At 58.5% G+C, this 27,321-nt stretch overlaps 1 protein-coding gene across 5 annotated transcripts in view; it reads left to right on the top strand.

Annotated features, from left to right (window-relative positions):
* The window catches only part of CAMSAP1 (calmodulin regulated spectrin associated protein 1), a 48,597-nt gene that overhangs the window by 12,770 nt on the left and 8,506 nt on the right, over window positions 1-27,321 (top strand). For 2 of the 5 annotated variants that reach the window (XM_040962854.1, XM_040962851.1), the window contains exons 2-11: window positions 3,202-3,464; window positions 3,789-3,950; window positions 8,671-8,751; window positions 9,655-9,687; window positions 11,589-11,730; window positions 20,251-20,390; window positions 20,630-20,726; window positions 24,010-24,169; window positions 26,771-26,859; window positions 27,225-27,306. In XM_040962854.1, the coding sequence (XP_040818788.1) occupies window positions 3,202-3,464; window positions 3,789-3,950; window positions 8,671-8,751; window positions 9,655-9,687; window positions 11,589-11,730; window positions 20,251-20,390; window positions 20,630-20,726; window positions 24,010-24,169; window positions 26,771-26,859; window positions 27,225-27,306 (1,249 nt within the window). Of the gene's footprint in view, window positions 1-3,201; window positions 3,465-3,788; window positions 3,951-8,670; window positions 8,752-9,654; window positions 9,688-9,849; window positions 9,852-10,633; window positions 10,698-11,588; window positions 11,731-20,250; window positions 20,391-20,629; window positions 20,727-24,009; window positions 24,170-26,770; window positions 26,860-27,224; window positions 27,307-27,321 lie in introns of all 5 variants that reach the window. The other 3 variants (XM_040962853.1, XM_040962850.1, XM_040962852.1) reach the window with 2 other exon arrangements.

Raw genomic sequence — 27,321 nt, 5'->3', positions numbered from 1 at the left:
CTGCTTTCCCAGGCATGTTCCGGGGAGCTGGAGCGGAAGTGGGGCAGCTTGAACTGGTGCCCACGTGGGATGTCGGGGCTGCAGATGGAAGCTTAGCTGGCTGTGCCACAGTGCGAGCCCCTTTAGGTTGTACATGCATGTCTAGATGGCCTTCTGTGTGCCCAAGTGGAAGGCTTTGCTGGCTCCCATGGGCAGCTCAGGGAAGCTGCGTCCTCCCTGACCATGCTGCACAGGGCACCTGCACCCAGGCTTGGCGGGACGTGCTGCTCCGCCCTGCTGGCAGAGAGAAGCTTGCTGTTTCCCTGGCCTGCTGCTCACACCTCCCGGGCGGGGCCTGCTTGTCCTACAACTGCTCTGCCCGAGCCTGCCTGGGCCCATCTGGCCTGTGTCCGTGCCTCCCTGCCTGGCCTGCTGGGAGCGCTACGCCCCACCCCATCTGGACACGCAGTGGCTGCTCAGTACCAGCCTGTCCGGTGAGTGAGTTCAACAGCCTGTTGGCCTCCCTCGTGCCCCTGAGCTGCCAGTGCTCGGCCGCTCTTCCTTGGGGTCCGTGCCCCCGTCTCGGCATCTCAGACTGCCCCCACAGCACTGGCCTGAGCTCCTGTGCCCAGCGGGGCCCCTCTGTGCTGTGCTCGGTTCCCCAGGGCTTCCTGGCAGGCTCTGCCCAGCCTCCTGACTTCCTCACACCTCCTCCTGGTTGTTGTTTAAAAAAAAGATTTTATTTATTTTTATTGCAAAGTCAGATATACAGAGAGGAGGGACAGAGGAAGACCTTCTGTCTGTTGAGTCACTTGATTCACTCCCCAAGTGGCTGCAATGGCTGGAGCTGAACTGATCTAAAGCCAGGAGCCAGGAGCTTCTGGGTCTCTCATGCGGGTGCAGGGTCCCAAGGTTTTGGGAAGTCCTCAACTGCTTTCCCAGGCCACAGGCAGGGAGCTGGATGGGAAGCGGGGCTGCCGGGACTAGATCCAGCTCCCATATGGGATCCCAGCATATTCAAAGTGAGGACTTGGCCGCTAGGCTACTGCGCCGGGGCCCTTGGCATTTTTGTGTTTTCTAGCTCACATGGGAGCTCAGTCCTTGCTAACTGAAAAGGAATTTGAGCCATTCGTCTTCCTGGTTGGTGGCACAGCACATGACTTGTACATGGTGCCTGCCTGTCTCTTGTCTGTTTTTAGAGACCTGGCCTGGGAGGCAGCATGGGGCAGCTGGTGTTAAGCTGCCGCCTGTGAGCCAGCAGGCCCTGTCGGACTGCCTCCTGGCCACTCCGTCTCTGTGCGGCTCCCTGGTGGTGTGCCGGGGATTCGGACGAGGTCGGCCCGTGGAGACCAGGGTGCGGTGCCTGACTCCGGGCTGGCTCGTGGGCTGTTTGGGGAGTGAACCAGTGGCCGATCTCTCTCTCTCCCTCCTTGTAACTTTTTCAAAGTAAAATATGAATAAATTTTAAAAACCCTTAATTCAAAATAATGAATTATGTAAATCATTTTCTGTTGGTTATTTCACGTGGGCCACCACGGAAGGCATTTCTCTTTGGGCAGCGGTGAGCCGGGCGCTCACGAGGGGCCTGGCCAGCACCGCCGACCTGGGCGCCCGGCAGCCTTGTCCTCATGGGGTCCTCACTGGCGTCTGGCCCCTGGAGAGGAGCCTGCGCTGAACGGCAGGGTGGCTCGGCCTGGTCGGGGCGCTTCCCATGGCGCTGTCCCAGGAGGCTGCTGTGGAGTGCGGGCGGGGCAGGTGCAGTCCCCCGGGAGCTGATGGGACCCCTCACTGCGCCCCCGGGGCGCTCTGGGCAGGGCTGCCTCGTCTCCTGCTCCCTGCTCGGAGGCCCCCGCCTGCCCGGGGAGGCAGAGCTCTTCCGGCCGGCTCCGCTCCCTTCTGACTAAGGAATGGGAGGCCGGTACCCAGTCTCCCCGCCTTCCCGAGCTGGGGCTGACGCCGCCCTGGCCACACACGGTTGCCACGGCGACCACATTAGAGGCTGCAGTGCCCGTTAGGGACTGAGTGCCTGGCAAGATGACAGGGCTGAGGTGACCCAGAGCGAGCGGACCCTGGGAGACAGGGAGAGGAGGTGCAGGCGCGGGCAGAGCCCCAGGGCTTGGCGGCGTGAGGTCTTCCCTGGGTGTGTCCGTTGTCCTGTTCTTGGAGATGTGTTCAGAGGCCTTCTGCTCTGGGCTCCTTGTCTTTGTGTGGGCATGCCAGCAGTGTGAGGAAAAGGCCGCCGGCAGAGCAGGCGGGCATCACAGGTGAGGGCTGAGAGCCGCGGCTGCACTCGGCCTGGAGCCTCTGCTGGGCGGTCTGGGGCGTTGCTGGGCGTGTGGAGGGGCTGATGGACTTCTCCCAAGAGCAGCTCAGGGACCCAGGCCCAGGCCGTGGTGATGGCACGCCGCCACGCCGCTTCCCTCGTCCAGCCACACACACACGCACACACACACACTAGTAGCCAGCTCATCACCTTAGCGGAGAACATCTTGAAGCACTTAGCTGGTGCTTCAAGAGGCCCCCGCCGGGAGTCATCCACACACCCACTTACGGGGTCTTCCTTGGTGAAGGGATGAGCTGGGATTGGCGCTGGGGCCGCCCCTGACTGCCTGTCAAGCCTGAGGGACAGTGGGGATCATGTGTCCTCTGAACTTGGCTCCCTGCTGCCGGGGTGTACCCCGCCTGCTGGGGGCCGCTGTGTGCCCTTGGGGTCCGTTCCTGCCTGCTATGGCGGCTGGCTGTCGTCGCCATGGTTACAGCAGCAGGTCTGGCTCTGTTGTGAAGACGGGCCGCCCGGTCTTTGTTGTCACCTCAGATTGTGTTCCCGGGGAGAGGATGCCCGGCCTCCTCCCAGGCTGAGGTTCTGCCTCTGCAGTCCTGGTCCTAACTAGTTCTAACTAGTCCTAACTAGTCCTAGCTGCCTTTTGTTCTCTGCCCACACGGCCCTGCAGGATGTGACTGTTCCAGTATTAAGCACTGTTGTGTGTGTCTGATGTGGTCACCACGGCAACCCCTGGGCTCGCCCGGTGCCCTGAGGACCTGCCCGCCTGCTTGCTGTGCCCAGGTCACGGGGTGAGGGGCTGGCAGCGCTGTGCTCGGCCTGAGAGCCGTTTGCCTCCGATGCCCGAGGAGACGAGGGACTCCCTTGTGGCCGTAGTGGTCACCCTTGGCCTGGGGTCGCCCTGAGGGCGGAGCCTGACCTTCTGACCTGTGTCTTCCTAGATAACGTCCCCGAGGACCTCCGGGACCCTTTCTATGTGGACCAGTACGAGCAGGAACACATCAAGCCGCCCGTCACGAAGCTGCTGCTGTCCAGCGAGCTGTACTGCCGCGTGTGCGGCCTTATCCTCACGGGGGACCAGGCAGCCGCCTTACAGGGCCACCAGGCTGTCATCCAGGCCCTCTCCAGGAAAGGGATCTATGTGATGGAGAGTGACGACACCCCTGTGACGGAGCCAGACCTCAGCCGCGCCCCCATCAAGATGGTGAGGCGGACGGTGCATGTGGGCGGCAGCACCTGGGGGGCTGGTCTGTGCTTCCGGAGAGGAAGGGGGCGCATTCTCACTTGGATGGTGAGGCAGTGCCCAGGTGTGCGCTGTCCAGGCAGCCGAGGGGCTGGTTATGGTGCGTGTGCCCTGAGTGCCCGTCTCATCCTGGTGGGGCTGCAGGTCCGAGCCACCGGGTGGCAGTGTGTGGGTGAAGGGTGGTCCCCGCAGTGAGTGACTCCCCAGGGCCCAGGCGAGGGAGGAAGACTCATATGTGAGACCCTGCAGCGTGGCATGGGCATCCAGCTGCTACTCTGTCCCCAGAGTGCCCACATGGCGATGGTGGACGCCCTCATGATGGCCTACACCGTGGAGATGATCAGCATTGAGAAGGTGGTGGCCAGTGTCAAGCGCTTCTCCACGTTCAGCGCGTCACAGGAGCTGCCCTACGACCTGGAGGACGCCATGGTGTTCTGGGTCAACAAGGTGAGCCGTGCCGGCTGCAGCTGGGCCGCACTTGGGGTGTCACAGAGCCAGCGAGCCAAGGTCTGCAGCGTCGTGACCAGGTGCCTGCGTGTGCCGGGTTGAGCCCTGCCCACGGCAACGGAGAGACCTGGTGGCTGTGTCTGCCCCGTGGGGGCCTGCTCGCTGCCCCCCAGACAGCCTAGGGGGAGTCTTGTGCCTTGACCTCAGTGACAATTGCCCTGTTCAGTTATGGGGTCTCCTACCCAAGCGGGGAGGCCAGCCCCCTCAGCGGCGGCCTGGAGAGCCTCCTTCGTGTTTGCATGGCGGCCTGTGGCTGACATGCCTTCAGCCCGCAGGACACTCGGGTCAACTTGCTTCAGAGTTTTTATTCACTTTATTTTGAAAGAAACAGCGTGCGTGCCAGGGAAGTTCCAAGTGGTAGATGGCAGAGGCCTCCTTGCGAGTGCCCTGCTTGGCACTCGGTTTGCCCCGTGCGCCTCAGCACTTCATGTCCCTGGCTCCCGGGGAGTGGCCCTCTCTGGGGCCTGCCAAAGCCTGGCGTGGGCACCCCTGTGCTCCCGCGACCTGCTGGGGTTCGTGTGGATGGCATTGTGTTCCCTGTGACCTGCTCAGGGCACATGTGGGTGACCTGCTACTCCTCGTGACCTCAGGGCACGCGTGGGTGGCATGGTGCTCCCTGCTATCTGCTCGGGGGTGTGTGGAGTGACCTGCTGGGGCGCGCGTGGGTGGCAGCATGGAGCTCCCTGTGACCTCTTGGGGTGCACATGGGTGGCACGGAGCTCTGTTTGTTTCTTCCGCATGTTGTGTGTGTGTGTGTGTGTGTGTGTGTGGGCGCCTCCCCGCACTCTGCCTGGTTCTCCTGCACGTGTGTGTGTGTGGGCGCCTCCCCGCACTCTGCCTGGTTCTCCTGCACGTTGTGTGTGTGTGTGTGTGTGTGTGTGTGTGGGCGCCTCCCCGCACTCTGCCTGGTTCTCCTGCACGTTGTGTGTGTGTGTGTGTGTGTGTGTGTGTGGGCGCCTCCCCGCACTCTGCCTGGTTCTCCTGCACGTTGTGTGTGTGTGTGTGTGTGTGTGTGTGTGTGTGTGTGGGCGCCTCCCCGCACTCTGCCTGGTTCTCCTGCACGTGTGTGTGTGTGTGTGTGTGTGGGCGCCTCCCCGCACTCTGCCTGGTTCTCCTGCACGTGTGTGTGTGTGTGTGTGTGTGTGTGTGGGCGCCTCCCCGCACTCTGCCTGGTTCTCCTGCACGTTGTGTGTGTGTGTGTGTGTGTGTGGGGGCGCCTCCCCGCACTCTGCCTGGTTCTCCTGCACGTTGTGTGTGTGTGGGAACCTTCCCGCAGCTTCCCATGTGCAGGATGGGAGAGCTTCATTTCCTTACTCTGGTGAGGCTGGCGTTTAGGAAGTAGCTCATAGCCACTCTGTGGGCGCAGCCTGGGGCCCTGGCATCTGAGCTGGAGTGCCAGCTGACTGCCCTGCTCTTGCCCGCTCTGTGGACACGCGTGGGGCAGCCCTCCCTGGGGGAGACCACGTGGAAACCTGCAGATGGAAGAGCTCTTTCTGCTCGTCTCTCGGCCCTCCGGCCACTGCTGCCCGGCTAGCTGCGTTATTAAGGAATGCATGCGTGTGTCGTGGTTGCCCTTTCTCTGTGGTGAGTTACTCTCACTGCCTTTGCGCAGGTCTGCGGGGTTGGAGTCAGGGGCCCATTCTTTTCTCAGTGGCCTGGTGAGCTCTCACACACTGCTCTGTGTCCTGGGGAGCTGGTGGGGTGCAGGGATCTTCAAACGCTGCTTTCCTTGAATGGTCCCTGTCTCTGCCTCCACGTCTTCAAGGAAAATGCCGTATTTGTGGCTCTTGACCTGCTCTGGGTGCATGTTGTGCTGGTCAGGTGCGGGCAGAGGTTACAGCTCCATGGCCTCCACGCCCTGTCTTGCTGGCTTGTGGGAACGTGCCGCGGCCAGGCTTTGCCCTGCACGCTGTCCTGCACCAGTCTTAACGGACGCCCTCCTCAGAGTATTTGCCTAGTCTGGTTTCTCAGCACTCCGTCTGGGCTGGCATGCCTTGCACTGTGGACCCCTCTATGCTGGCTGAGTGGGGGAACTCCCAGGAGCCTCCCTGGGGTGTGGCCTCAGCTTTGGGGTGCTCTGGGATCCTGGGCTCGCCTCCCCCTTGGCATCTGTTCTGTAGCCCCCGGTGTTGGCCTTCCTGGCCCAGACCGTTCCAGGACAGGCAGGTCTGGGGCATGGCTGAGATGCAGGGGGTCCTCCCTGGCTGTGCACTTGCTGCCAGCACCTGGGCTCCCTGTCCTGCGTTGGGCTTGGGTCTCCCCTCTTTCTGAGTGTTCTGGAACTTTCCTGTGAGCCACCGTGCTCAATTACTTAGGTCAGATGCTTGTCTGCTTTTAAAACCCACTCTGCTAGGATGAGGTTGGACACAGCAGGTGGCCCAGTTCCTTCTGTTGAACCATTGCCTATGTCCACTCAGCAGATGCCTGACATGGCTCCTCAGTGCTCCCAGAGGTGGTCCTCCACCTCTGCCCCATTCCCTGTTGACCAGCTGTTTGCACACTGCCCGGTGACACCTACCTCTCCTGTCCTCTTGCTGTGGCTGGACAAGCTGTGTGTCCCTAGAGCCTGCCCCATCATGCCGCGTGGCTGGAGGACTGGACAGGAAGGAACCAGGAGGACTGGACAGGAAGGAACCAGGAGTGCTGTGGGACACGAGGGCCATGCATGGAGTCCAAATTTGCTTGAACCTAAAGAAGTGTTTCCTTCAATTTCATTTTTTCCATGAACTCTTTTAAGAAAGATTTGTTTCTTTATCTGAAAGGCAGAGTTACAGAGAGCAGCTCAGATAGTCAGATCTTCCTTCCGCAATGGCTAGGCTGAGGCCAGGAGCCAGGAGCTTCCTCCTGGTCTGTCTTGTGGAGGCAGGGGCCCAAGCACCTGAGCTGTCCTCTGTGCTTTCCCAGGCAAGCAGCGGGGAGCTGGGTCAGGAGTGCAACAGCTGGTACCTGAATTGAGGTCCATGTGGGCTTACCCATTGTGCCACAGCACCAGCCCCTCATAAACTTCTTGAAATATTCTCATATAGCTTAAGTATACTAATTCAAATTATGAAAAGAAATTGCAAAAGTTATACTATTTTAAACTCCTTTCCAGCAAGGTGTCAGGTGTGAGTGCCCTGAGGGGAGATCAGGTGTGAGTGCCGTGAGGGGAGTGTCAGGTGTGAGTGCTCTGAGGGGAGTGTCAGGTGTGAGTGCCATGAGGGGAGTGTCAGGTGTGAGTGCTCTGAGGGGAGTGTCAGGTGTGAGTGCCCTGAGGGGAGTGTCAGGTGTGAGTGCCCTGAGGGGAGTGTCAGGAGTGAGTGCTCTGAGGGGAGTGTCAGGTGTGAGTGCCGTGAGGGGAGTGTCAGGTGTGAGTGCCCTGAGGGGAGATCAGGTGTGAGTGCCCTGAGGGGAGTGTCAGGTGTGAGTGCCCTGAGGGGAGTGTCGGGTGTGAGTGCTCTGAGGGGAGTGTCAGGTGTGAGTGCTCTGAGGGGAGATCAGGTGTGAGTGCCCTGAGGGGAGTGTCAGGTGTGAGTGCCCTGAGGGGAGTGTCAGGTGTGAGTGCCCTGAGGGGAGATCAGGTGTGAGTGCCGTGAGGGGAGTGTCAGGTGTGAGTGCTCTGAGGAGAGATCAGGTGTGAGTGCTCTGAGGGGAGTGTCAGGTGTGAGTGCCCTGAGGGGAGTGTCAGGAGTGAGTGCTCTGAGGGGAGTGTCAGGTGTGAGTGTTCTGAGGGGAGTGTCAGGAGTGAGTGCTCTGAGGGGAGTGTCAGGTGTGAGTGTTCTGAGGGGAGATCAGGTGTGAGTGCCCTGAGGGGAGATCAGGTGTGAGTGCCGTGAGGGGAGTGTCAGGTGTGAGTGCTCTGAGGAGAGATCAGGTGTGAGTGCTCTGAGGGGAGTGTCAGGGGGTGGACCCTTCTCTGCTGCTTCATTCCCTGGGTGGCTGCAGTGCCAGGATGGGGCTAGGCTTAAGCCAGGTGCCGGGGCTCCAGCAGGTCTGCATGTGCGTGGCCACACCCTCAGCTCAGCTGCATGGAAGTGGCGCTGCCAGGATCTGAACCAGCATCCTCTGTGTATATCTGCCTTTCCAATAAAAGTCAGTACATCTTTAGAGGATTTGTTTTTATTGGAAAAGCAAATTTACAGAGAGAGAGAGAGAGAGAGAAACAGAGACAGAGAGGAAGATCTTCCAACTGATGGCTCACTCCCCAAGTGACCACAACAGCCAGAGCTGAGCTGATCCAAAGCCAGGAGCCAGGGGCTTCTTCCGGGTCTCCCACGCAGGAGAAGGGTCCCAAGGCTTTGGGTCGTCCTCTGATGCTCTCCCAGGATATAGCAGCGAGCGGGATCAGGAACGGAGCAGCCAGGACCTGACCCAGTGCCCATATGGGATGCCAGCTCCGCATGCAGAGGCTTAGTGTGCTGCACCTCAGTGCAGCTGTGCTGTGGTGTGATCTGGGTGTGTTGGAGTGCGCACCTGTTAAGCTCCTGAAGAGACCTCAGGTGTCCCTGAGCTCCACCCAGGGGTGCCCCGGGCCCTATGCTGCAGGCCAGAGGCACTGTGTGACTACTTCCTGGGCCTGGGGCCAGGCAGGTGGACCAGGGTCCTGGAGCCTGAAGCAGAGCCTGGGGGGATCCCTGTGTGGGAACACCAGTGCCTTTTTAATGCTTTTTCTTCTGTTTAGGTGAATCTTAAAATGAGAGAAATAACAGAGAAAGAAGTTAAGTTAAAGCAGCAGCTGCTGGAGAGCCCGGCTCATCAGAAGGTAAAGGCTCACTTGACACCTAGCTTGTTTGCGGCGTGCAGGATCGGAGTGGGGCTCAGTGGAAGGGGCTCCCAGTTCCAGAGGTTTCCATCAGTACCCACTGCTTGCCTCTCTAATTCATCAGAAGAGCAGGCAGCGCTTAGGTCCACTTGCTGCCTCAGGGAGGGGTCTCCCAGCAACCTGTGCCCCTCCTTCCTGGGGGCCGCTTTGCACAGCCCTGCAGGGTGGCGGGGAGCTGGGAAGGAGGACATGGCCTGTGGCGCAGGCACCCCCTTCAGCTCCCTCCTGGTCAGCCTGGCTGGGGTCTGCAGAACCTGCAGCCTGAGTGGGATCCCAGGGGGCGGGCTGCGGCACCCGCTCCGCCGCTGTTGGTCTTCCCTGTCCCCGAGGCTCCTGTCCGTTGTCCAGCTCGGACGGCCCTGCAGTTGCGCAGTCCCCATGTGCAAGCAGGTACACCCTGGCTGGCTTGCAGGCTTGCTGCTGGGGGGCCAGTGCCCCTGTCCCTGCTCGTCTCCATGGACACCACACGCTGGCCAGTGGACAGCAGCCCAGGCTCTCTGCCTGCCCACTTACCAGGCTTTTGGGCCCCATGCCTCCCGCTCAGGCCCCGGTGGGCATGCGGGACAGCATAGACAGAGCCCTCCAGAGCAGACAGACACGCTGCCTCCAGAACGCGGCTCCCCCCCAGCCCCTTGTGTCCTCTACTCCTGCCAAGGACCGCCCTGGGGAGTGACCTGTAACCCTCAGGGTCATCTCTCACCGTCCGACCCGCCAGGGTCACAGCGCCTGGGATTTGCTTCCCGGAGGTCACCACGCCTCTGCCGCGTGAGCATGTGTCGGGCCTGCCCGTGGGCACCTGCCCCGCTGACACTCCTCTCCGCTTCCTCCCTGCTTCCTGGGCAGTCTCCCTCCAAGTGGTACTGGAAGTTGGTGCCCGTAAGTGACCCTGAGCCACCAGCCGCCATCTGCAGAGCCATCCATTTGCCGTCATTCGCTTCCATTCAGATTGCTCGCACCCGAGACTGTGGTTATTGTTGCACCCGTCCGTCTGCTTGATGTGCATCCCGTGGAGGTTGTCACTGCACGTGCTCGTGGGAGCCGTGGCCTGCTTGTGATGCGTGGCCAGGGTCAAAGTTCTCCCAAGTGACCGCTGTGATGGCCTCCTCCAAAGACCAGCGGGGGCTGCGTGTGCCCTGCTTGCCCGGCCTTCTCAGTAGCCGTGAACTGGGCTGTGTGGTGTGAGGGTGCTGGCACACTGCCAAGGAGGCCCTACCACCCTGCTCACACGTCCTTGGCTCCCTCTGTCCCCTGTTCCTGCAGCCTCAGCCCTGTGGAGAGGAGAGGGCGGGAGGAGAGGGCGCACAGTTGGTGCTTGGGTTCTAGCTGGTGGCTCGTCCTGACAGCCGAACCCAGGGATGCCCATCCCTGCAGACCCAGGGCAGCCTGCAGGTGGCTTTGTACGTGTCCCTGGTGCCCGGGGAGCCGAGGGGCAGTGGCACAGCTGCCACAGCTGAATGCCCCTTTGCTTGTCTGTGGTGGAGACGTGCGAGGAGGACGAAGAGGGTGTTGTTGCTGGGCGCATGCCCGGTCGCTCCCCGGCAGGAGGGCTCGGCAGTATAGTTGCTGTGAGTTGGTGATCGCCCACGGGCGTCCGTGCTGCTGGGATTGTGGGGTGCCAGGCAGCCTTGGCCTGGAAGGACAGGGTCAGTGGGTCCTGCTGCGGCCCAGGGCAGCTCCTGCTGAAGCTGAGCAGGCCGGACGCTTCACCTTAGTGCCTGGCGGTGCCTGGCGGTGCCTGGCAAGGCACTTCATCGGCAAGTGTGTGGGATGCGTGGGATGAAATCACCATTTCCTTCGCTGCATGCCCCAGGTCCCTGCCCAGTGCCCACTCCCTGGCGCATGCCCTGCCGCACTGCATGCCGGAACCTCTGAGCTTTGCATGTGTAGTACCATCTGAGGCTGGTCATGTGTTGTCACATGTGCCCTGGGTGCCGAGAAAGAAGTTAAAGCGTGGAAGCATTTTATTGATACAATGCCTCGTTGCTAAGTGCGAAAGCGCATTAGCAATGGTTATGCTGAACATTCCACACTGTCCCTTCCTAACAGTCTGCGGCTCTGGCCTGTGGGCTGTTTTTCTCAGAGTCAGGCCTGGCTGTAGCCCTCAGGCTCCAAGTTATGCCGTGCCCGCTGGCTACCTCCTCTGAGGGCACGTGGTTCACGGGAGGTGCCTTATTTTAAAACTTCCTGGGCGAAGCATACGACAGACCGGAAGGCGGACACCAGGGAGCGTGTTCCTGGGCGAGTGGCAGGCCTTGGTGGTGCTCAGGACCCTCGCACGCAACTCCCTGAGTGTGGAAGCACAGTTGCTGCGCACCTGCAAGGGCCGGAGGGCACACCTTGCCTGGCTTCACCCTCTGGACGCTCCTGCAGTCACTGCAGTGCTGATGGTCGTGACGGGAGCCCTGGCCAGCCGTGTGTTTTGCTTGAGGTCTCAGCTTAGTGCTGATAATTTCGGGAAGGTGCCCGTGACCGGGTGTGCCGGACACCAGGCTGTGAAGGTGCCCGTGACCCGGGCGTGCCGGACACGAGGCTGTGCACTGCTTAACTTGTTCCTCAGCAGCTTCGTGTGTGTGGGCTTGGGCATGCGGATCTGATGTCACCAGCAGGTCAGCGCTGTCCCCCAGGGCCGGCAGGCAGAGGGCAGCTTCAGACCCCTGGGCCCCTGCTGGATGGCTGGAGCCGCCCTTGCTGTTGCCTGCACCTGGGTGTGCACCTGGCCGTGCGCGGACGGACGGCAGGCGCTCAGACCCAGGAACACTGTGTTCCCCCCGCTGCAGGTCCGCTATCGGCGAGAGCCCCTGTCGGCCCGGCAGTGCCCTTACTTCCCGTGGGTGGAGGACCTGATGCGAGACGGCAGTGATGGCGCCGCCCTCCTGGCCGTCATCCACTACTACTGCCCGGAGCAGATGAAGCTGGACGGTGAGTGCAGCGAGGCGCGGGTTCGAATCCCAGCTGCTCCGGTTCCCCTCCAGCTCCCTGTTGATGTGCTGAGCGAAGCAGAGGCTGGTGAGGGTCCAAGCTAGGGCTCCTGTGGCCGAGTCAGACCCAGATGGAGCTGCTGGCTGCAGCTGGCCCTGCTCCGGCTGCTGTGGCAATCTAACAAATGGACTGTGGACGGAGACTCTCGCTCTTCTTTTCAAAGAAATAAATCTTAGTAGAAGAAAGGAAGCTGCATTGTCTGTGATCCTGGAGAGGAATCCCAGGTCCTGATGTCAGCGGCGTGCGCCCTGGTGGGAGGGAGGGCAGCGGGGGACGGCTGCGGGCGTGGCACTGTGCTGTCTGCAGGCTGTCTGTCAGCCAGTCCCTTGGCTGGCACTTGGGACTGCTTCTCCATGTGACGTGTGGAGAGCAGCACAGGTACAGTGTGCCTGCAGCCCGCCAGTGTGGCTGATGTGCTGCGTCCTTTCAGTGACTCCACGGGGCACGTTGTGGGGCCCGCCGGGCGGTATGGATGGTCAAGCACGGGGCCTGGGGGCAGGCTCTGGTTGAGGAGGGTGACAGGGGCCTGGGGCAGGCTCTGGCTAAGGAGGGTGACAACGATGGGGGCCCTGGGGGCAGGCTGTGGCTGAGGTTGGTGACAGTGATGGGGGCCTGGGGGCAGGCTCTGGCTGTGGTCTGTTGCACATGGGGCCTGGCTCCTGCTGTATATAATGTGTGCTAGGTTAGGGACTGTGTGGAGGCATTTCTTGTGAGTGTGTGGTTCCGTGTGTATGGTTCTCTGTGTGTTTGTGTAGGTCTGTGTGTGTGGTTCCGTGTGTATGGTTCTCTGTGTGTTTGTGTAGGTCTGTGTGTAGTTCTCTGTGGATTGTTTGTTTGTTTTTGCATTTTTAGTGTTGTTGCATAGTGGAGGGTTGCACGCCCCTGTGGGCCTCTGACAGGGATGGGAAGGGTGGAGGAGCCATGGAGGAAGGGGGGTGGGACACGTGTTTGGTTTTTTCTCTGTTCTCCTGAATCTGCAGCAGGGGAAGGCGAGGGGACGGTCATGGGGTGCTGCCCCGGACCCCAAGTATGGCGAGGGACATTCTGCCTGTGGTTCTCACGGCTTTGGTAGTCCTGAGACTGCCTTTGTGGTGCTAAGGTTGAGAAAAACTTGCGGGGTCTTTGTGTTGCAGGGTTTTTGACCCCGAATACGGCAGCAGCCTCAATTCTTGTTTCGAGGAAAGAATTTTCGTGTGGACACAGTTTAGTTTTAAAGCAAGATTTATTAGAAAAGCTGAGAGGAGAGACTCCCGCCCTAGTGACGGGAGGGGGCTCTGAGATAGAAAGGACCCTTACCCCGGCCAGAGTGGCAGGAGGACAAGAACCCGTATTAATGGTGGGGAATGCACCTTTTAAAGCTTTACTTCAAAGGGGCTCCCCAAGGACAGAAGGAAATTCCTGGTCCCCTGGTATCTGGCTTTGGGGCAAAGGACCAGACAGGTGTCAGACAGGGGACATTCCTGGCCTTGGGCATAGGGGTACTACACTTCCTCCAGGCCCCTTTTCAATGATAAGGAGATCAGCCTGAGGCCCTCCCACAATGGCTGGAGGTAATGGCCGATGCTTCAGGTGGGGAACTGATATGCTAATATCACCCTTGTCCCCTGGAAGGGACATGCTCTGGTGAATCTAAGACATGGTGGGGGATTTTATATTTGACAAGAGAAATGACTTGGGGACCCAGAATGGCCTAACTCCTCTCACATTTGGACTGACCAAGTCCACCTGAGTGCGTCCACAGACCCACACACCTGCTGCCAAGCTTGGCCAGCACAGTGGTCCAGCCGCTTCTGTGCTCCGTCCTCTGATGAAGAGGCATTGGCGGATGTCCTGTGCTGGCTGTCACATCTCCATGGCACCTGGACAGGCTGTCCTCCACGGGCATCAGCAGCTGAGGCACTCCAAGGGTCACATGTCCTGTGATTTTTTTTCCCCTGTGGTCAGAGTTTTAGTCTAGCAGGCTGTTGCGGGATCCTCCAAGAAACCTCACCTGGGGTGACCTCAGACTTGACTCGTGTGTGCCCGCCAGTGCAAGGTCAAGTTTGATCCGGCACCTGTACCAGCCAGCTCACAGAGCGGTAGGTGCGGCTGCCTGGTCAGTGTTGCGGCCCGGCCCAGCCCAGCCCAGCTCTGCACAGGCTTGATGTTCACAAATACCTCTGGGTGCCCCAGACTAGTGGAGCAAGCCCTAACGCGCACCAGGCCCGCCGGCCGCTGGCCTGTGCATGAGCATAGCCTGTTACATCCTGTTCCCAGTCTGGCTCTCGCTGCACATCTGTGGCTCTGCCCCCCAAACCCACACACGGCGAACGGCTGCTGTCTTGACTGGTCTGGCCTGCCCTTAGCCCTAGCTCGCATGCCCAGCAGCAGGAGCTGTAACCTAGCAGGAGTACCCACAGTTCCTCTACCCAGCCCCCTCCCAGCCCTGGATCTTACACCTGCCAGGAGGTTCTAGCCTAGCATGGCCTATACTCAGTCTTAGCACTTGCCAGCTGGTGCTGTGGCCTAGCCTGGCTGGCTGCACCCAGGCTGGCTCTGACTTGTGCCGTGAATATGGCAGCCTAGCCCCAGCCTGACCCACCCCCAGGCCCGGCTCACATGGCGGCTCGTAGGTGCTGTAGCCTCTCCTGGCTCAGCCCACCACAAGTCCCAGCTCTCACCTTGCCCAGTGGAAGCAATGGCCCAGCAGGGGCGTTCCCAAAGTTCCCCTGCCAGGCCTGTACCCAGCCCCCGGTCTTGTGCAGGCCAGCAGGTGCTGCGGCACAGTCTGACATGGCCCACCCTCAGTTTCAGCATTCTCTAACAGGTGCTGCAGCCTGGCACAGCCCGGCCTTCCCCCCTAGACCCAGCTTACATATATGCCCACAGATGCTCCAGCCCAGCCTCACGTGGCCTTTTCCCAGCCCCAGCTCTCCAGCAGCAACTTCAGCCTATCAGGGGAGTTCACCAAGTTCCCTGCCAGGTCCATTCCAGCAGTTCTGTGTGTATGTGGTTCTGTGTGCACGTAGATCTGTGTGTCGTAGCTCTGTGTGTGTAGCTGTGTGTGTAGCTCTGTGTGTAGGTGTGTGTAGCTCTGTGTGTAGCTGTGTGTGTAGCTCTGTGTGTGTAGCTCTGTGTGTGTAACTGTGTGTGTAGCTGTGTGTGTAGCTCTGTGTGTGTAGCTCTGTGTGTGTAGCTGTGTGTGTGTAGCTGTGTGTGTGTAGCTGTGTGTGTGTAGCTCTGTGTGTGTAGCTCTGTGTGTAGCTGTGTGTGTAGCTGTGTGTGTGTAGCTCTCTGTGTGTAGCTGTGTGTGTAGCTCTGTGTGTAGCTGTGTGTGTAGCTCTGTGTGTGTAGCTCTGTGTGTGTAGCTCTGTGTGTGTAGCTCTGTGTCGTAGCTCTGTGTGCACCTCGTCCGGCGTGCACGTGTATTATCCAGTTCTGTGTTCATACACACAGTGCACTGGGGGGAGGGGCAGCGTCCCAGTGACTGAGAAACTTGAATGTGGTTGTGAAGGTGCTGTGCGCCGCTGCGTTGCCAGGCCACGAACAGGAAAGACGGACCGGTGCCCCTAGGGATGCTGGTGCCTGTGAGCAGAGGAGCAGCCATTGCACCAGTTCCAAAATAAATTAATCTTTATATACATATATATGTTAAGATTTGTTTATTTTTTATTGCAAAGTCAGATATACAGAGAGGAAGATCTTCCATCTGATGATTCACTCCCCAAGTGACCACAATGGCTGGTGTTATGCTGATCCGAAGCCAGGAGCCAGGAACTTCCTCCAGGTCTCCCACATGGGTGCAGGGTCCCAAGGCTCTGGGCCATCCTTGACTGCTTTCCCAGGCCACAAGCAGGGAACTGGATGGAAAGTGGAGCCACCGGGACTAGAACTTCCTGTATGGTATCCTGGCGTGTTTAAGGCAAGAACTTTACCCGTTAGGCCACTGCGCTGGGCCTGCTCCACTTCTAATCTGCCGCTTGCTGATGTGCCTGGGAAAGCAGCAGAAGACGGCCCAAAGCCTTGGACCCTGCACCCACATGGGAGACCTGGAGGAAGCTCCTGCCTCCTGGCTTCGGATCACCTCAGCTCTGCTGTGGTGGCCATTTGGGAACTGAACCAGCAGATGGAAGATCCGTCTCTCCTCTCTTTGTAACTCTGCCTTTCAAATAAGAATGAATTAATGTTGAAAATAAGGAATTTTTGGAGAATCAAGACGGCGGAATAGGGTAAGGACACATTTAAACGGACGCAGAAACATTTAATCAGGATGAAGCAAAGAGGACACATTCCAGGAAATAGGAAAGGACAGAACAACAGCAGAGGGGCACCTGGAGACTGACAGACACAGGAAAGCAGCGAACATAACAGTGTGGTGTTGCAGTGACTGATACTCCAGCAGCATTCAGCAAGTGGTGATCTGAACTCCACCAGCAGCCGGAACTCATGGTGAAGGGAAGGGCCGTTCACTGGGAGTCTGGGAGGTGAGCCCAGACAAAGAACTGTCTGTCCTGCTAGTCCGTTTGATTTGACCAGGAGCAGAGACAGAGCAGCAGATCCCAGACAGGCAGTGCGAGAACAGAGTGGATTTCACAGCCCAGTCAGCCCCCTAGAGCCGAGTTGGGCGCCATTTTGCTTAAGGAGGCAAAGGCAAGGGAAAGGTCTGAGCATACGCTGGACTGGGAGTGAACTCATTTCTGACTCAGTGAACTCATCAATGTGGCATTCTACAGGTTCCACCCAAGGCAGGTCTGGGTAGCCCTCAGACCTGATGGCCAGCAGATCAAGAACTCTAGTAGCGGTACATCAGGCACCATTTTGGACACTGTGGCGAACACTTTAGGACTGCAGGGGACAACAATGAACTGCATATGTCCTGAGCTCACGAGGACTCAATGAGTTCAGTGCATTGCACTGGTTCCACAGGAAAATAATACCAACTGTGGCATTGTATGCGTCAAAATAGGTCCGTGTGACACCCAGACCTAACAGCCAACAAGTTCCAGCAAGATCAGCGCCACCAACAACCTAGCTATATAGTGTCTATATGGTGTCTCCTAATCCTGGGACCTGCTCCAACTGCAAGTGGGAGAAAGGTTGCAGAGACAATGGTGCAGCCTCAGCACGGTATCACAGGAGGTGGAGAGTGGTGAGCCAGGAGCTAGGGCTGTGGAGACCACAGTGGAAATCTGACATAAGAACCCAGACCTGGAACTCGCAGGAGGTTGTGGCACAAGTGGCCACAAGCAAAGAGCTGGGTACCAACTGCAATAAGTAAAATCAAACTGCAGACCTGTGGGTGACTCAGCTTAGAAACCTGCCCCAAGGAGAAGACTCTGCTAATCAGAAGTACAATGACCAAGAGCAAAAGAAGAGACAAAGGCACAATGAGTATTACTGAAGACTCCCCGGCAAAGGAACAAAACCCTACGCCAACCTCAGAGTGAACTGAGGAAGACATCAAGAAAAGGGGGGGCACTGAATTCAGAAAACTCATTATAAAGCTTCTGATCAACAATGAGAAGCACATACAAGAGTTCAAAGAATTTAAGGAATATTTTACACAAGGAATAGCAGCAATAAAGCAAATCAAGGCTGATCTATCAGAAATGAAGAACACAGTAGAGCAAATTAAAAGTACAGTGGAGAGTCTCCAAAATAGAATGAAGCAAGAAGAAAGAATCTCAGAATTGGAAGATATTTTCTGTCACCAGGAAGAAGCAAACAAAAAGCTGCAAGCAGAGCTGGATAAAACCAAAAAAAGTATTGAAGAATTGAAAGACACTATTAAGAGGCCAAATATAAGAATTATGGGAGGGCCCGGCGCGGTGGCGCAGTGGTTAAGGTCCTCTCCTTGCACGCCCGGGATCCCATATGGACGCCGGTTCTATCCCGGCAGCCCCATTTCCCTTCCAGCTCCCTGCCTGTGGCCCGGGAAAGCAGTCGAGGACGGCCCAAAGCTCTGGGATCCTGCACCCGCGTGGGAGACCCGGAAGAGGCTCCTGGCTTTGGATTGGCATAGCATTGGCTGTTGCGCTCACTTGGGGAGTGAATCATCGGATGGAAGATCTTCCTCTCTGTCTCTCCTCTCTGTATATCCGCCTTTCCAATAAACAAAATAATAAAAATAAATCTTTAAAAAAAAAAGAATTATGGGAATCTCAGAAGGTGCAGAAAGAGAAACTGGTTTTACAAATGTATTTAATGAAATAACAAAGGAAAATTCCCCTAATTGGGGGAAAGAATTAGGAAACAAGATCCAGGAGGGGCACAGAACTCCCAACAGGCCTGATCAAAAGCGATCTTCACCACGACACATGATCATCAAGCTCTCTTCAATCGAACACAAGGAAAAGATCCTTAAATGTGCACGTGAAAAAAAATCAGTTGACATATAAAGGAATGCCAATTAAACTCACAGGAGACCTCTCACAGGAAACTCTACAGGCCAGAAGAGAATGGAGTGATATATTCCAGATCCTAAGAGAAAAAAATGTCGGCCGAGATAACATATCCAGCAAAGCTTTCTTTTGTCTTTGAAAATGAAATAAAATTCTTCCACAGTAAAGAAAAGTTAAAAGAATTTGCCTCTTCCAAACCTGCCCTACAAATGATACTTGAAGATGTTCTCTTGACAGAGAAGAATAGCACCAAACAAAACCAAAGGCAAATGTGAAGAACATCCCAGTAAAATGACAACAGAAGGCTAAACCAATGAACAACCCATTCCTAAAATGACAGGACCAAAGTACCACCCATACATATTAACCCTGAATATAAATGGCTTAAGCTCAATCAAACGTCATAGATTAGTAGACTGGGTTAAAAAACAAACCCTATCTATTTGTTGTTTAGAAGAGACACATTTCACCAACAAAGATCAGTGGAAAATATATCGCATGGGTTTTGATGTTTTCTGTTAGTTTCATCTCTTCAAAAGAATTTCTTCTGATTAAATTCTTCAGTGACTCATAGATCACACAGTAGCATCATTTTCTTCAAGAAGGTTCTTGATTTTCATTTCTTCAGCTATACATTAGTAGCATGTTATATGGTATTGTTAATTTCTTTTTTCTTCCTGTTGTTGATTTTGTCCTGTGGCTTTTCATTTAAGGGGATGTATAGTAGCTGTGTAACAGAGACTGTCATATCTAGGTAACATGATATTTAACTTCATGGTATTTTTCTTCCTATTATTGATTTTGTACTGTGACTTTTCATTTAATGGGATGTACGGTAACTGTGAAATGGAGACTAACATATCCAGATGTGAGGATGCAATGCAGTATGCATCTCTACTTCCAGACAAAGATGGACTTACAAGGAAACTATTTACTATATTCTGACAATAGGATGCGGGACTCTCTGCCATTGTCCATGCCCGCAATGATGGACATATGACTGTGTACGAAGAACTATACTTTAGTAATGATATAGAGGAACTAGGTGGGGGGGAGGAATTGGAGAGGGGATAAAGGAAATCCCAGGAGCCTATGGAACTGTATCATAAAATGATAATGATAATAATAATGATATGTGAACAAAAAGAAAAAATATATCAACAGAAAAAGAAGAAAATAAGGAATTTTGAGATGAGCTGTTTGTCTCAGTGAATTTATAAAAGTAGTCAGATTCGGAGGAAGGCGCGGTGACCCTGACCGTGAACGCACTCTGCTTTGGGCGGCTGCGGCAGCTGCTCGGAGAGACGGAGCCGTGAGACGCTGCCTCTTGGAGGGAGACTGTACCCCCAGTGCTAGGACACAGGACAGGAGGCTCAGGAGACATGCGCTCTCGGCCGTTCAGGCTGCAAGGTGACAGCCCGGAGAGACCCCTGGTACATGGCCAGCAGAGGGAGAGGTGGGCAAGGCTGGAATTGGGGCTTCTAAAAAATTCTGTGTACAGGGTGGTATTTTTTTTTCAAGTCTTGTTGATTTAGAAAGTTACAGAAAGATCTTCCTTCTGCTGGTTCATTCCCCAAATGGCTGCACTGGCTGGGGGCTGGTCGAGGGTAGTGCAGGTGCACAAATCTCTGCCTGGGCCCCCCGTGCGGGTGCCAGGACCCCGATACCGCGGCCCTCTTCCGCTGCCATCCCCGGCCACGAGCAGGAGCAGCCAGGTCTTGAAGCGGCACTCGTGGTGCAGGAGGCGTCTCACCTGCTGTGCCGCTACCTCTCTTGTTTTATGTTTGTATGAAGGGCAGAGATCTTCCGTCCACCGGTTTGCTTCCCAGTTGGCCGCAATGGCCAGGGCTGGGTCCATCCTAAACCAGGAACTCCCTCTGAGCCCCCCACGTGGGGCCAGGTCCCACAGCTTTGAGCCGTCCTCCTCTGCTTCCCAGGCCACAGGCAGGGAGCTGGAGGGGACGTGGAGCAGCCGGGACCCGACCCGGCACCCACATGGGACTGCCAGTGTCACAGGTGGGAGCTTTGCCAAGGCCCGGGTGGGTAGCTTTCTGAGCGCCCCGGCTTCTCTGTCCGGCAGACATCTGCCTGAAGGAGGCGCCGTCGCTGGCCGACACCCTGTACAACATCCGGCTGCTGAGAGAGTTCTCCAACGAGCACCTCAACAGGTGCTTCTACCTCTCCCTGGAGGACATGGTGTACGCACCTGCCGTGCTCAAGGTAAGGCCCACGCGCCCCGTGCCCCACTCCCCCCACGCTCCCACGCGCCCCATGGCCCCACGTGCCACACACCACTCGCCCCACGCCCCCCACACGCCCCGCACACCCCCGTGCCACACGCCCCCACGTGCCCCGCACCCCACGCACCCCATGCCCCCCACGCACCAGTTGCCGCCCCACACGCCCCACACCCCGCGCGAGTGTTGGGGGAGCCGCTCATGGAGGCTGCTCCCCTGCAGCCCAACGTGATGGTGTTCATCGCTGAGCTCTTCTGGTGGTTCGAGAGCGTCAGGCCTGATTTTGTCCAGCCCAGGGACGTGCAGGAACTGAAGGGTGGTGAGTGACAGGCCGGCAGGCCTCCTGTTTGCCCTCACTGAGCAGGAGTGGGTTCACCCCTGGGTGCTGCTGCGGCTGATCAACTGCGGCTACTTGGGTGTCGTGTGTCTGGGTCTGTGGCGGGAAAGGGTCGGACTCTCGGGGGACAGTCATCCTTCCAGGCTGGTGGACGGTGACGTGAGGTGGCAGTCCATGCTGGGGCTCAGAGCAGCCTTGGGTCTCCATGCCCCCTCTTACCCCCCTTGCCTGCTGGCCCTTGGGGACCAGGACTCACAGATGCCAGAGTGCAACTTCCGGGCCACCCTGGGACGTGATGTGGCCAGTGGGACTCGTGGCCACAGCCTGCTGCGCCTCCCTTGTTTGGTGTCCCATCTGTTGGGTGGGACCTCCTGTAGCAGGTCAGAGCTGGCTGGCCGTCTAGCAGGAGGTGCCTTGGTCTTGTGGGGACGCTGGCCAGGAAGGGTGGCGTGCCGGCACGTGGCTGTTTACTTACTCTGGCCTCTGTAGTGACCTTGCCTGTCAGTCCCCACCGTGGCTCCCCGGCCGCCTGGTGTGTGCACCTGGGATGGCTGAGGGCAGTGTCTGTGTCCCCAAGCACGGGTCACCTACCTGTTGGGTGCTGGTACAGCTGGGGACAGGAGCCAAGTGCTGCTGTAGCCTCAGTGCCGGTGACTGATGGCAGGGGGTGGCGTGGGGGGCTTGGCTTAGCCCTGGGCCACACAGGCTCAGCTCCATGGTGCCATGTCTGTCTTCGTGGCACCATGTCTGGCCTTCGCCCAGTAGTGGACAGTTCTGGATGTGGCCATTAGGCATCCTGGGGCCAAGGCTCTCGACTCTAGCAGTGTCCTGTGCCCACCGGGGCCCTACTGGAAAGGTGGGTCCCTGTGGCTGCAGACTCCCGGGCTGTTCCTACTGGACATGCCACGTTGTCTAGCAGTAGCTGTGGCACTATAGCCTGCGCTTGCCCAGGAACCCCGGGTCCCCCAGAACCCCATCAAGAATCCCCTACTACTGAGGCCAGGGCAGCTCTCACATGCTGTGCGTCCTCCCGACCAGAGGGCGTCAAGCCTGCCACCTCCTCCCCGTCACGAGAGGTGCAGGTGGGGTGACCTGATAGGTCCCCTCCACTTCCCAGTGCACACCTAGCTGGGCGCTTGACCACGGTTCCTGCAGCAGACAGGGCCGCCACCTGCATGCTCCCCTAGCAGCGGACCTTGGAACTGTGGCCTGTGAGGATGACAAACTGGCATGAGGGCACTCGTGGCCAGAGATGGGGGCGCAGGTGCCTGATGCTGAAGAGGTGCCGATATAGGAAGTAGGAATGACAAGGACAGGTTGACTTTGGGGGAGCAGAATGACCCCCAGAGAAGCTTGTGAAGACAAGGTGTGGGTGTCCCCAGAGCTGCGGCATCTGTTGGGGGCAAATGTATTCTAGGCAGCATTTCTCAGGCCCTGCAAGTCCCGGTGTGGGTGTCGGTGGGGAGCTGTCTGCTGCGGCCATTGTGGGGGGCTGTCTGCTGCGGTCATTGTGGGGGGCTGTCTGCTGCGGTCATTGTGGGGGGCTGTCTGGAGCTTCCTGTGGCACAGCCTTGTCTTCCTCACTTGAGACTTCATGTGGCACCCGTGTTGGCTGTGTGGCTGCTGTTCCTGGAGGCAGTCGTGCTGGGCCCCCTCCTGAGATGCCGCTGGCCAGGCCCTGTGGGCACCCTGCAGCTGCACATCCTGGGTGCCCACAGGTCTGTGGCTGTCCTGCTTGCCCCGCCCTCCACTGCAGGCGGTTGTGCAGGGTGCCCATGTTGGCCTCGCCAGGCAAGGACCATCCTGTTAGTCCTGCTGGTCCCACCTTCTCCCTCACAATCCTGGCTGTGCTGTGCCAGGGCCGCTGCTCACTGGCTGCACCTGTAGCTGACAAGGCGGAGTCCCCTTAGCTCCTGGGATTTGCTGTCACAGTGGCTGGTCGCATGTCCTGTAAGGGTCCACCTGTGGGTGCCTCTGGCTGGACCGCCATCCAAGCAGCCCGGCTGGTGGGTCAGTGGTTGCTCCATCCCAGCCCTCGTTGGGAAAGAAGGGGCCTCTGCGCTGTCTGCCTTGCCCTGGGGCGCACAGAGGGTGCCGTGCACATGGGGGCTCAAGTTGAGCTGATGGCTCCTCTGTCCTGCCCCCATTGTGGGTCACGGGTTCCCACCGCAAGCGCTGTGCTTCCTCCTGGGACAGTGGGATCTGTCCAGCACTGTCAGAAAAGACAGCGTTCGGTCCCTTTCTGTGAGCTTGGCTCTCCCAAGCTCTGATATTGCAGGCCTGCACCCTCTGTTCCCTGTAGCGGCCTGGCCTGCCGGGTGCTGTGGGCGCAGTGGGTGCTGTGGGCACAGTGGGTGCTGTGGGTGCTGTGTGCACTCAGCTGTGGTTGTGACGCCCCACCCTTTGCCTTCTGCATCTCCGGGTTTTTCTGTGTCCTTGACCGTGATTTTTGCCATCTCATGTCTGCTGTGTTCGTTTTACCCCGCAGCATGGGGTCAGAGCCCCTAGCAGAGAGGCAGACTCAGGGAGTCCGAGAATCTGAGGGTCCCCAGACTCCCAAGGCCAGATCCGATGTGCTGCGTGCTTCCAGCCTAGCCTGGCCATGCAGCCTACCCGCAGCTGCTGCAAGAGAACGCAGCCTGTTGCCTTTAGCTGCCCCTCCTGTTCCTGCTGGAGCAGGCGGAGCTCAGGGCAACTCTGTGCAGTGTGTGCGCTGCTGTGTTCCTGCCCGCTGACCCTCATCCCATCGGGCTCCTCCTGCCAGTAGGAGGCTGGGCCACCACTGCACAGCCCACATCAAGCCTCTGGGGCATCACCCGCCTCAGGTCAGCTCTCAAGGTTCAGCCCGGAGCATCAGTACTGTGGCTGCAGGGAAGGACCACGTGGGACGGTGGGACATCCGAGTCCACGCGGGCCTCAAAGCAGCTGGGCCCAGACAAAGTCCTACTGGCCTTGCCTTTCTGCTGCCCGGCTTGGGTCTGGGCTTTTACTAGGAAGCAAGCAGCTTAACTGGCAGCGGACTGCCATGGGGTGATGGGTCAGACACTGATTGGCTGCAGAGTTGCCTGGCCAGAGCACAGCAGTTAGCTGCGTGCAGGCACCTGCACAGTTTGTCACTTGGGCTGTCTGTAGAAGCTGGTGTCCCAGAGCACCCTGGTGACAGCCGGAGGCTCAGAGGAGCCTCGCTCCCCGGGCGTCGAGTTCATGCGGTGCTGTCGCAGAGGGTGCCGCTACGCACCCGTGTCCACCTGTTACTCTTTTGCAGCTAAGACAGTGCACCAGCAGAAGAGCAGCCGGCCCCCGGTGCCCATCTCCAATGCCACCAAGCGCAGCTTCCTGGGCAGCCCTGCTGAGCAGCCGCCCGCCGCCCTGGCAGCCGAGGGCTGCCACCGCTGCCATCTGCACCCCGAAGAGGCCGAGTATCCGTGAGTCCAGTGGGCCGCGGGCGGAACTTCCCCACCTCGTTCCTGGGCTTTTGTGGAGTGTTTAAAATTGAGGGTGACTGGGACGGCGTGTCCTCCGGAGCCAGTGACCTGCAAGCAGTCCCTGAGCGGTTCTGGTCTGACTTGAGGATGAGGCTGTTCTCCACACTGTGTGACAGCGTTCAGGAGTGGTCTGGGGGACGCAAGGCTGAGCTTCATGGCACAGCCTCACAGGCAGCGTGCCTCCCGAGGGGTGTTCACTTGGAGTTTGCTTCGTCGTAAGGGTCAGCTCTCCAGAAACTGTCTTCCCACCATGAGGACCTCATGTGCAGCCAGCTTGGGAGGCGTTGGGGGAGGCCCAAGCTGGGCCAGCCGGAGCATGGCAGCCCAGCTCCCTCGCAGGCAGCGATTCTAAGGGAGACACTCAGATGTGGTGTTGGCGTTAGATTTGAAGATGAGAGAAGCATGGCCCCCTTGCAATGGTTCAATGGCTAAATCCTCACCTTGCACAGTGGGGTCCCATATGGGCGCTGGTTCCAGTCCCAGCTGCTCCACTTCCCATCCAGCTCCCTGCTTGTCACCTGGGAAAGCAGCTGAGGACAACCCAAAGCCTTGGGACCCTGCGTCCGCGTGGGAGACCCTGAAGAGACTCCTGACTCTGGCTTTGGATCGGCTCAGCTCTGGCGGTGCAGCCACTTGGGGAGTGAACCAGCGGGTGGAAGATTTGTCTCTCCTCCATAAATCTGATCTACTTTTCCAATAAAAATGAAAAAAAAATCTTTAAAGAAAGATGAAGGCAGTATACAAAAATGATTGTTTAAAGAATATTTATTTGAAAGGCGCAGTTACTAAGAAAAGGAGACACAGAACTCTTCCATCCACTGGTTCACTCCCTGGACGGCCATGATGGCCGAGGTTGACCCAGACCAAGGCGGGACCCGCGAAGCCCGTCCGGGTCTCCCACATGGTGTAGGGGCCAGGCTTGGACCATCTGCAGCTGCTTTCCCAGGTGTGTTAGCGGAAAGCGCTGGTGCACGTGGAGCATCCGGGACTCGAACCTGCTGTGCCAGGATGCCAGCCTCTCCAACGTGATTTCAAGGATCTGTGTGAAGGTGCGACTCCAGGAGAAGGGAAGATGATGAGCTAGTTGGCCAGCGGTGGCCCTGACACCTGTTGGGGGTCTGATGGGGGCTCGAGGCGAGGAGGAAGGAGGTGGTGCAAGGTCGTGGTTGTGAGGCTGAGCTGGGGAGGCGGCAGGTGTGGTGAGGGACTGAGGGCGTGGCTGGCTGTGGGGCCCATAAAGAGCGCAAGGCAGAGGTCAGGGGAGGCAGTGGCACGGGGCAGCGCAGGTGAGCAGGGAGTGGGCACGGGGGGCAGCGCAGGTGAGCAGGGAGTGGGCACAGGGGGCAGCGTGGGTGAGCAAGGAGTGGGCACGGGGGGCAGCGTGGGTGAGCAGGGAGTGGGCACAGGGGGCAGTGCAGGTGAGCAGGGAGTGGGCACGGGGCAGCGTGGGTGAGCAAGGAGTGGGCACGGGGGGCAGTGTGGGTCTCTGGTTGGGTCTCTGGTTGGGTTTTGGTCTCACTTAGCACGCCTACTATGTCTGTGTGTTCAGTTTGGATTTTAAGGAGAACTGACGGCGTGGACATGTCTCCGTGACCTGTACGCCGGTAGGCAGGCCATGTGGACTCCCACGCAGGGTCTGTGGCCGGAAGCTCCCACTGCACGCGTGCCGTGTGGTTTAGCTCCGGCTGTGGACAGCTGAGGGCAGGTACTCTGCTCGGACCCGCACTGCGGTCCCCGGCCCGGCCCTCAGAGGCATTTTGCTGGTTCTCTTCTTGGCTCGGGCCTCAGTCTGCCTCTGGGCCTGTGGTAGCAGGCCATCGTGTGGTGCCCGCCCCAGCCATGTTGTGCTCGGTCCCTTTGCCACGTCTTCCCCAAAGTGAGGTCCCCAGAGCTCTCCCGGGTGGTGTGCCTGGGTCATAGCTGAGCCGAGCTGTGCCAGTGGCGCTGTGGGCACTGGCCCCAGCAGTCCGGGGCTGGGAGCAGTGTGACCAGCTGGCAGCGTGTCCGGGCGTCGCTGCGGGCCTTCCGTGGGCCTCTTCCTGCCCCACTGATGGGTTGCGTCCTGCCCTCTCGTTGGGACTTTCACTCTTGTAGTTTGATGAAGCGGGGTCAGTTTTGTGGTTTTTTAAACAGAATTAGTGCAGAGGTAGAGTCCGCACGTCCTGGTTCCCTGGCCAGTGCCCAGAGGCCCCTGGCAGGGACGTGTCCCGATGCCCTCCACAGCCTCCCAGGCTCTGTGTGCTTGGGCAGCTGGGCTGCAGCAGGTCTGGGACTGGCGCCCAGGCACCCTGACACGGGACCCAGTGTCTGAAATAGCTCTGCCGGTGCCTGCCGGGTGCCTGCCCTGTCATCTGTGTTTCTGACGTTCCCCTCTCTCTTAAATTGTTTTTCAAGGTTGCGTTTTCTGCATGCGCTATGTTTCTTTTTACTTTGGCAGCCGTAGTTGTAGTTGAACTTTGCTGGCAGAACTTGAGCCTCGCAGCAGGTTGGGGCACCCCGGGCTCGCCTGGGCTGACACTTCTCCACTTTGTTTCTGTCTAGTGGGAGAGGACCCCCCGCCGGCCCGGCCCACCCCCTGCTACCACTGAGGCAGAGGCAGCAGAAGGCGGTGCAGGGACAGGACTCCCCGGGTGAGGACCACGCCCTGGCCGCCGGTCGGCCTCGCTCCTTGCGCACTCTCCACTCCTTCCCTGTGTAGTGATCGTAGCAAAGTCTGGCTTGTACGAGCTGGCAGGAATGGGCAGTGTGGCACGGAGGCAGTCTAGAACCCCCTGTGCCATCCACGCGAGAGCGTGCGGGTCCTGGTACTCGCCAGCACTTGGGTTTGGGGTCGGGTGCTGGTCTCTGCGTTACCCGCATGTCCGTCCCTACAGCACCCCGGAGCCTGGCCTGCTGGCTGCTCCCCCGGGGGTCCTGACGCCCGCAGTTCCAGTGTGTGGGGGAGTTGTGAAAGCGCTGCTTAACGCGGGCCTCTCCCCGTCCCCGCCTTCTGTAGATCAGCGACATCGCTCCAACTCCCTAACCCGTGTCGACGGCCAGCCGCGGGGCTCGGCGGTGGCGTGGCCGGAGAAGGCCAGGTGAGTCCTGGTCTC

This window comes from Ochotona curzoniae, unplaced genomic scaffold (assembly GCF_017591425.1).
Source record: "Ochotona curzoniae isolate NIBS_2020 unplaced genomic scaffold, NIBS_Ocur_1.0 scaffold_3208, whole genome shotgun sequence".
Lineage (NCBI taxonomy): Eukaryota > Metazoa > Chordata > Mammalia > Lagomorpha > Ochotonidae > Ochotona > Ochotona curzoniae.
Note: the sequence above shows the minus strand (reverse complement) of the source record. Positions and strands in the feature narration are given on the sequence as shown.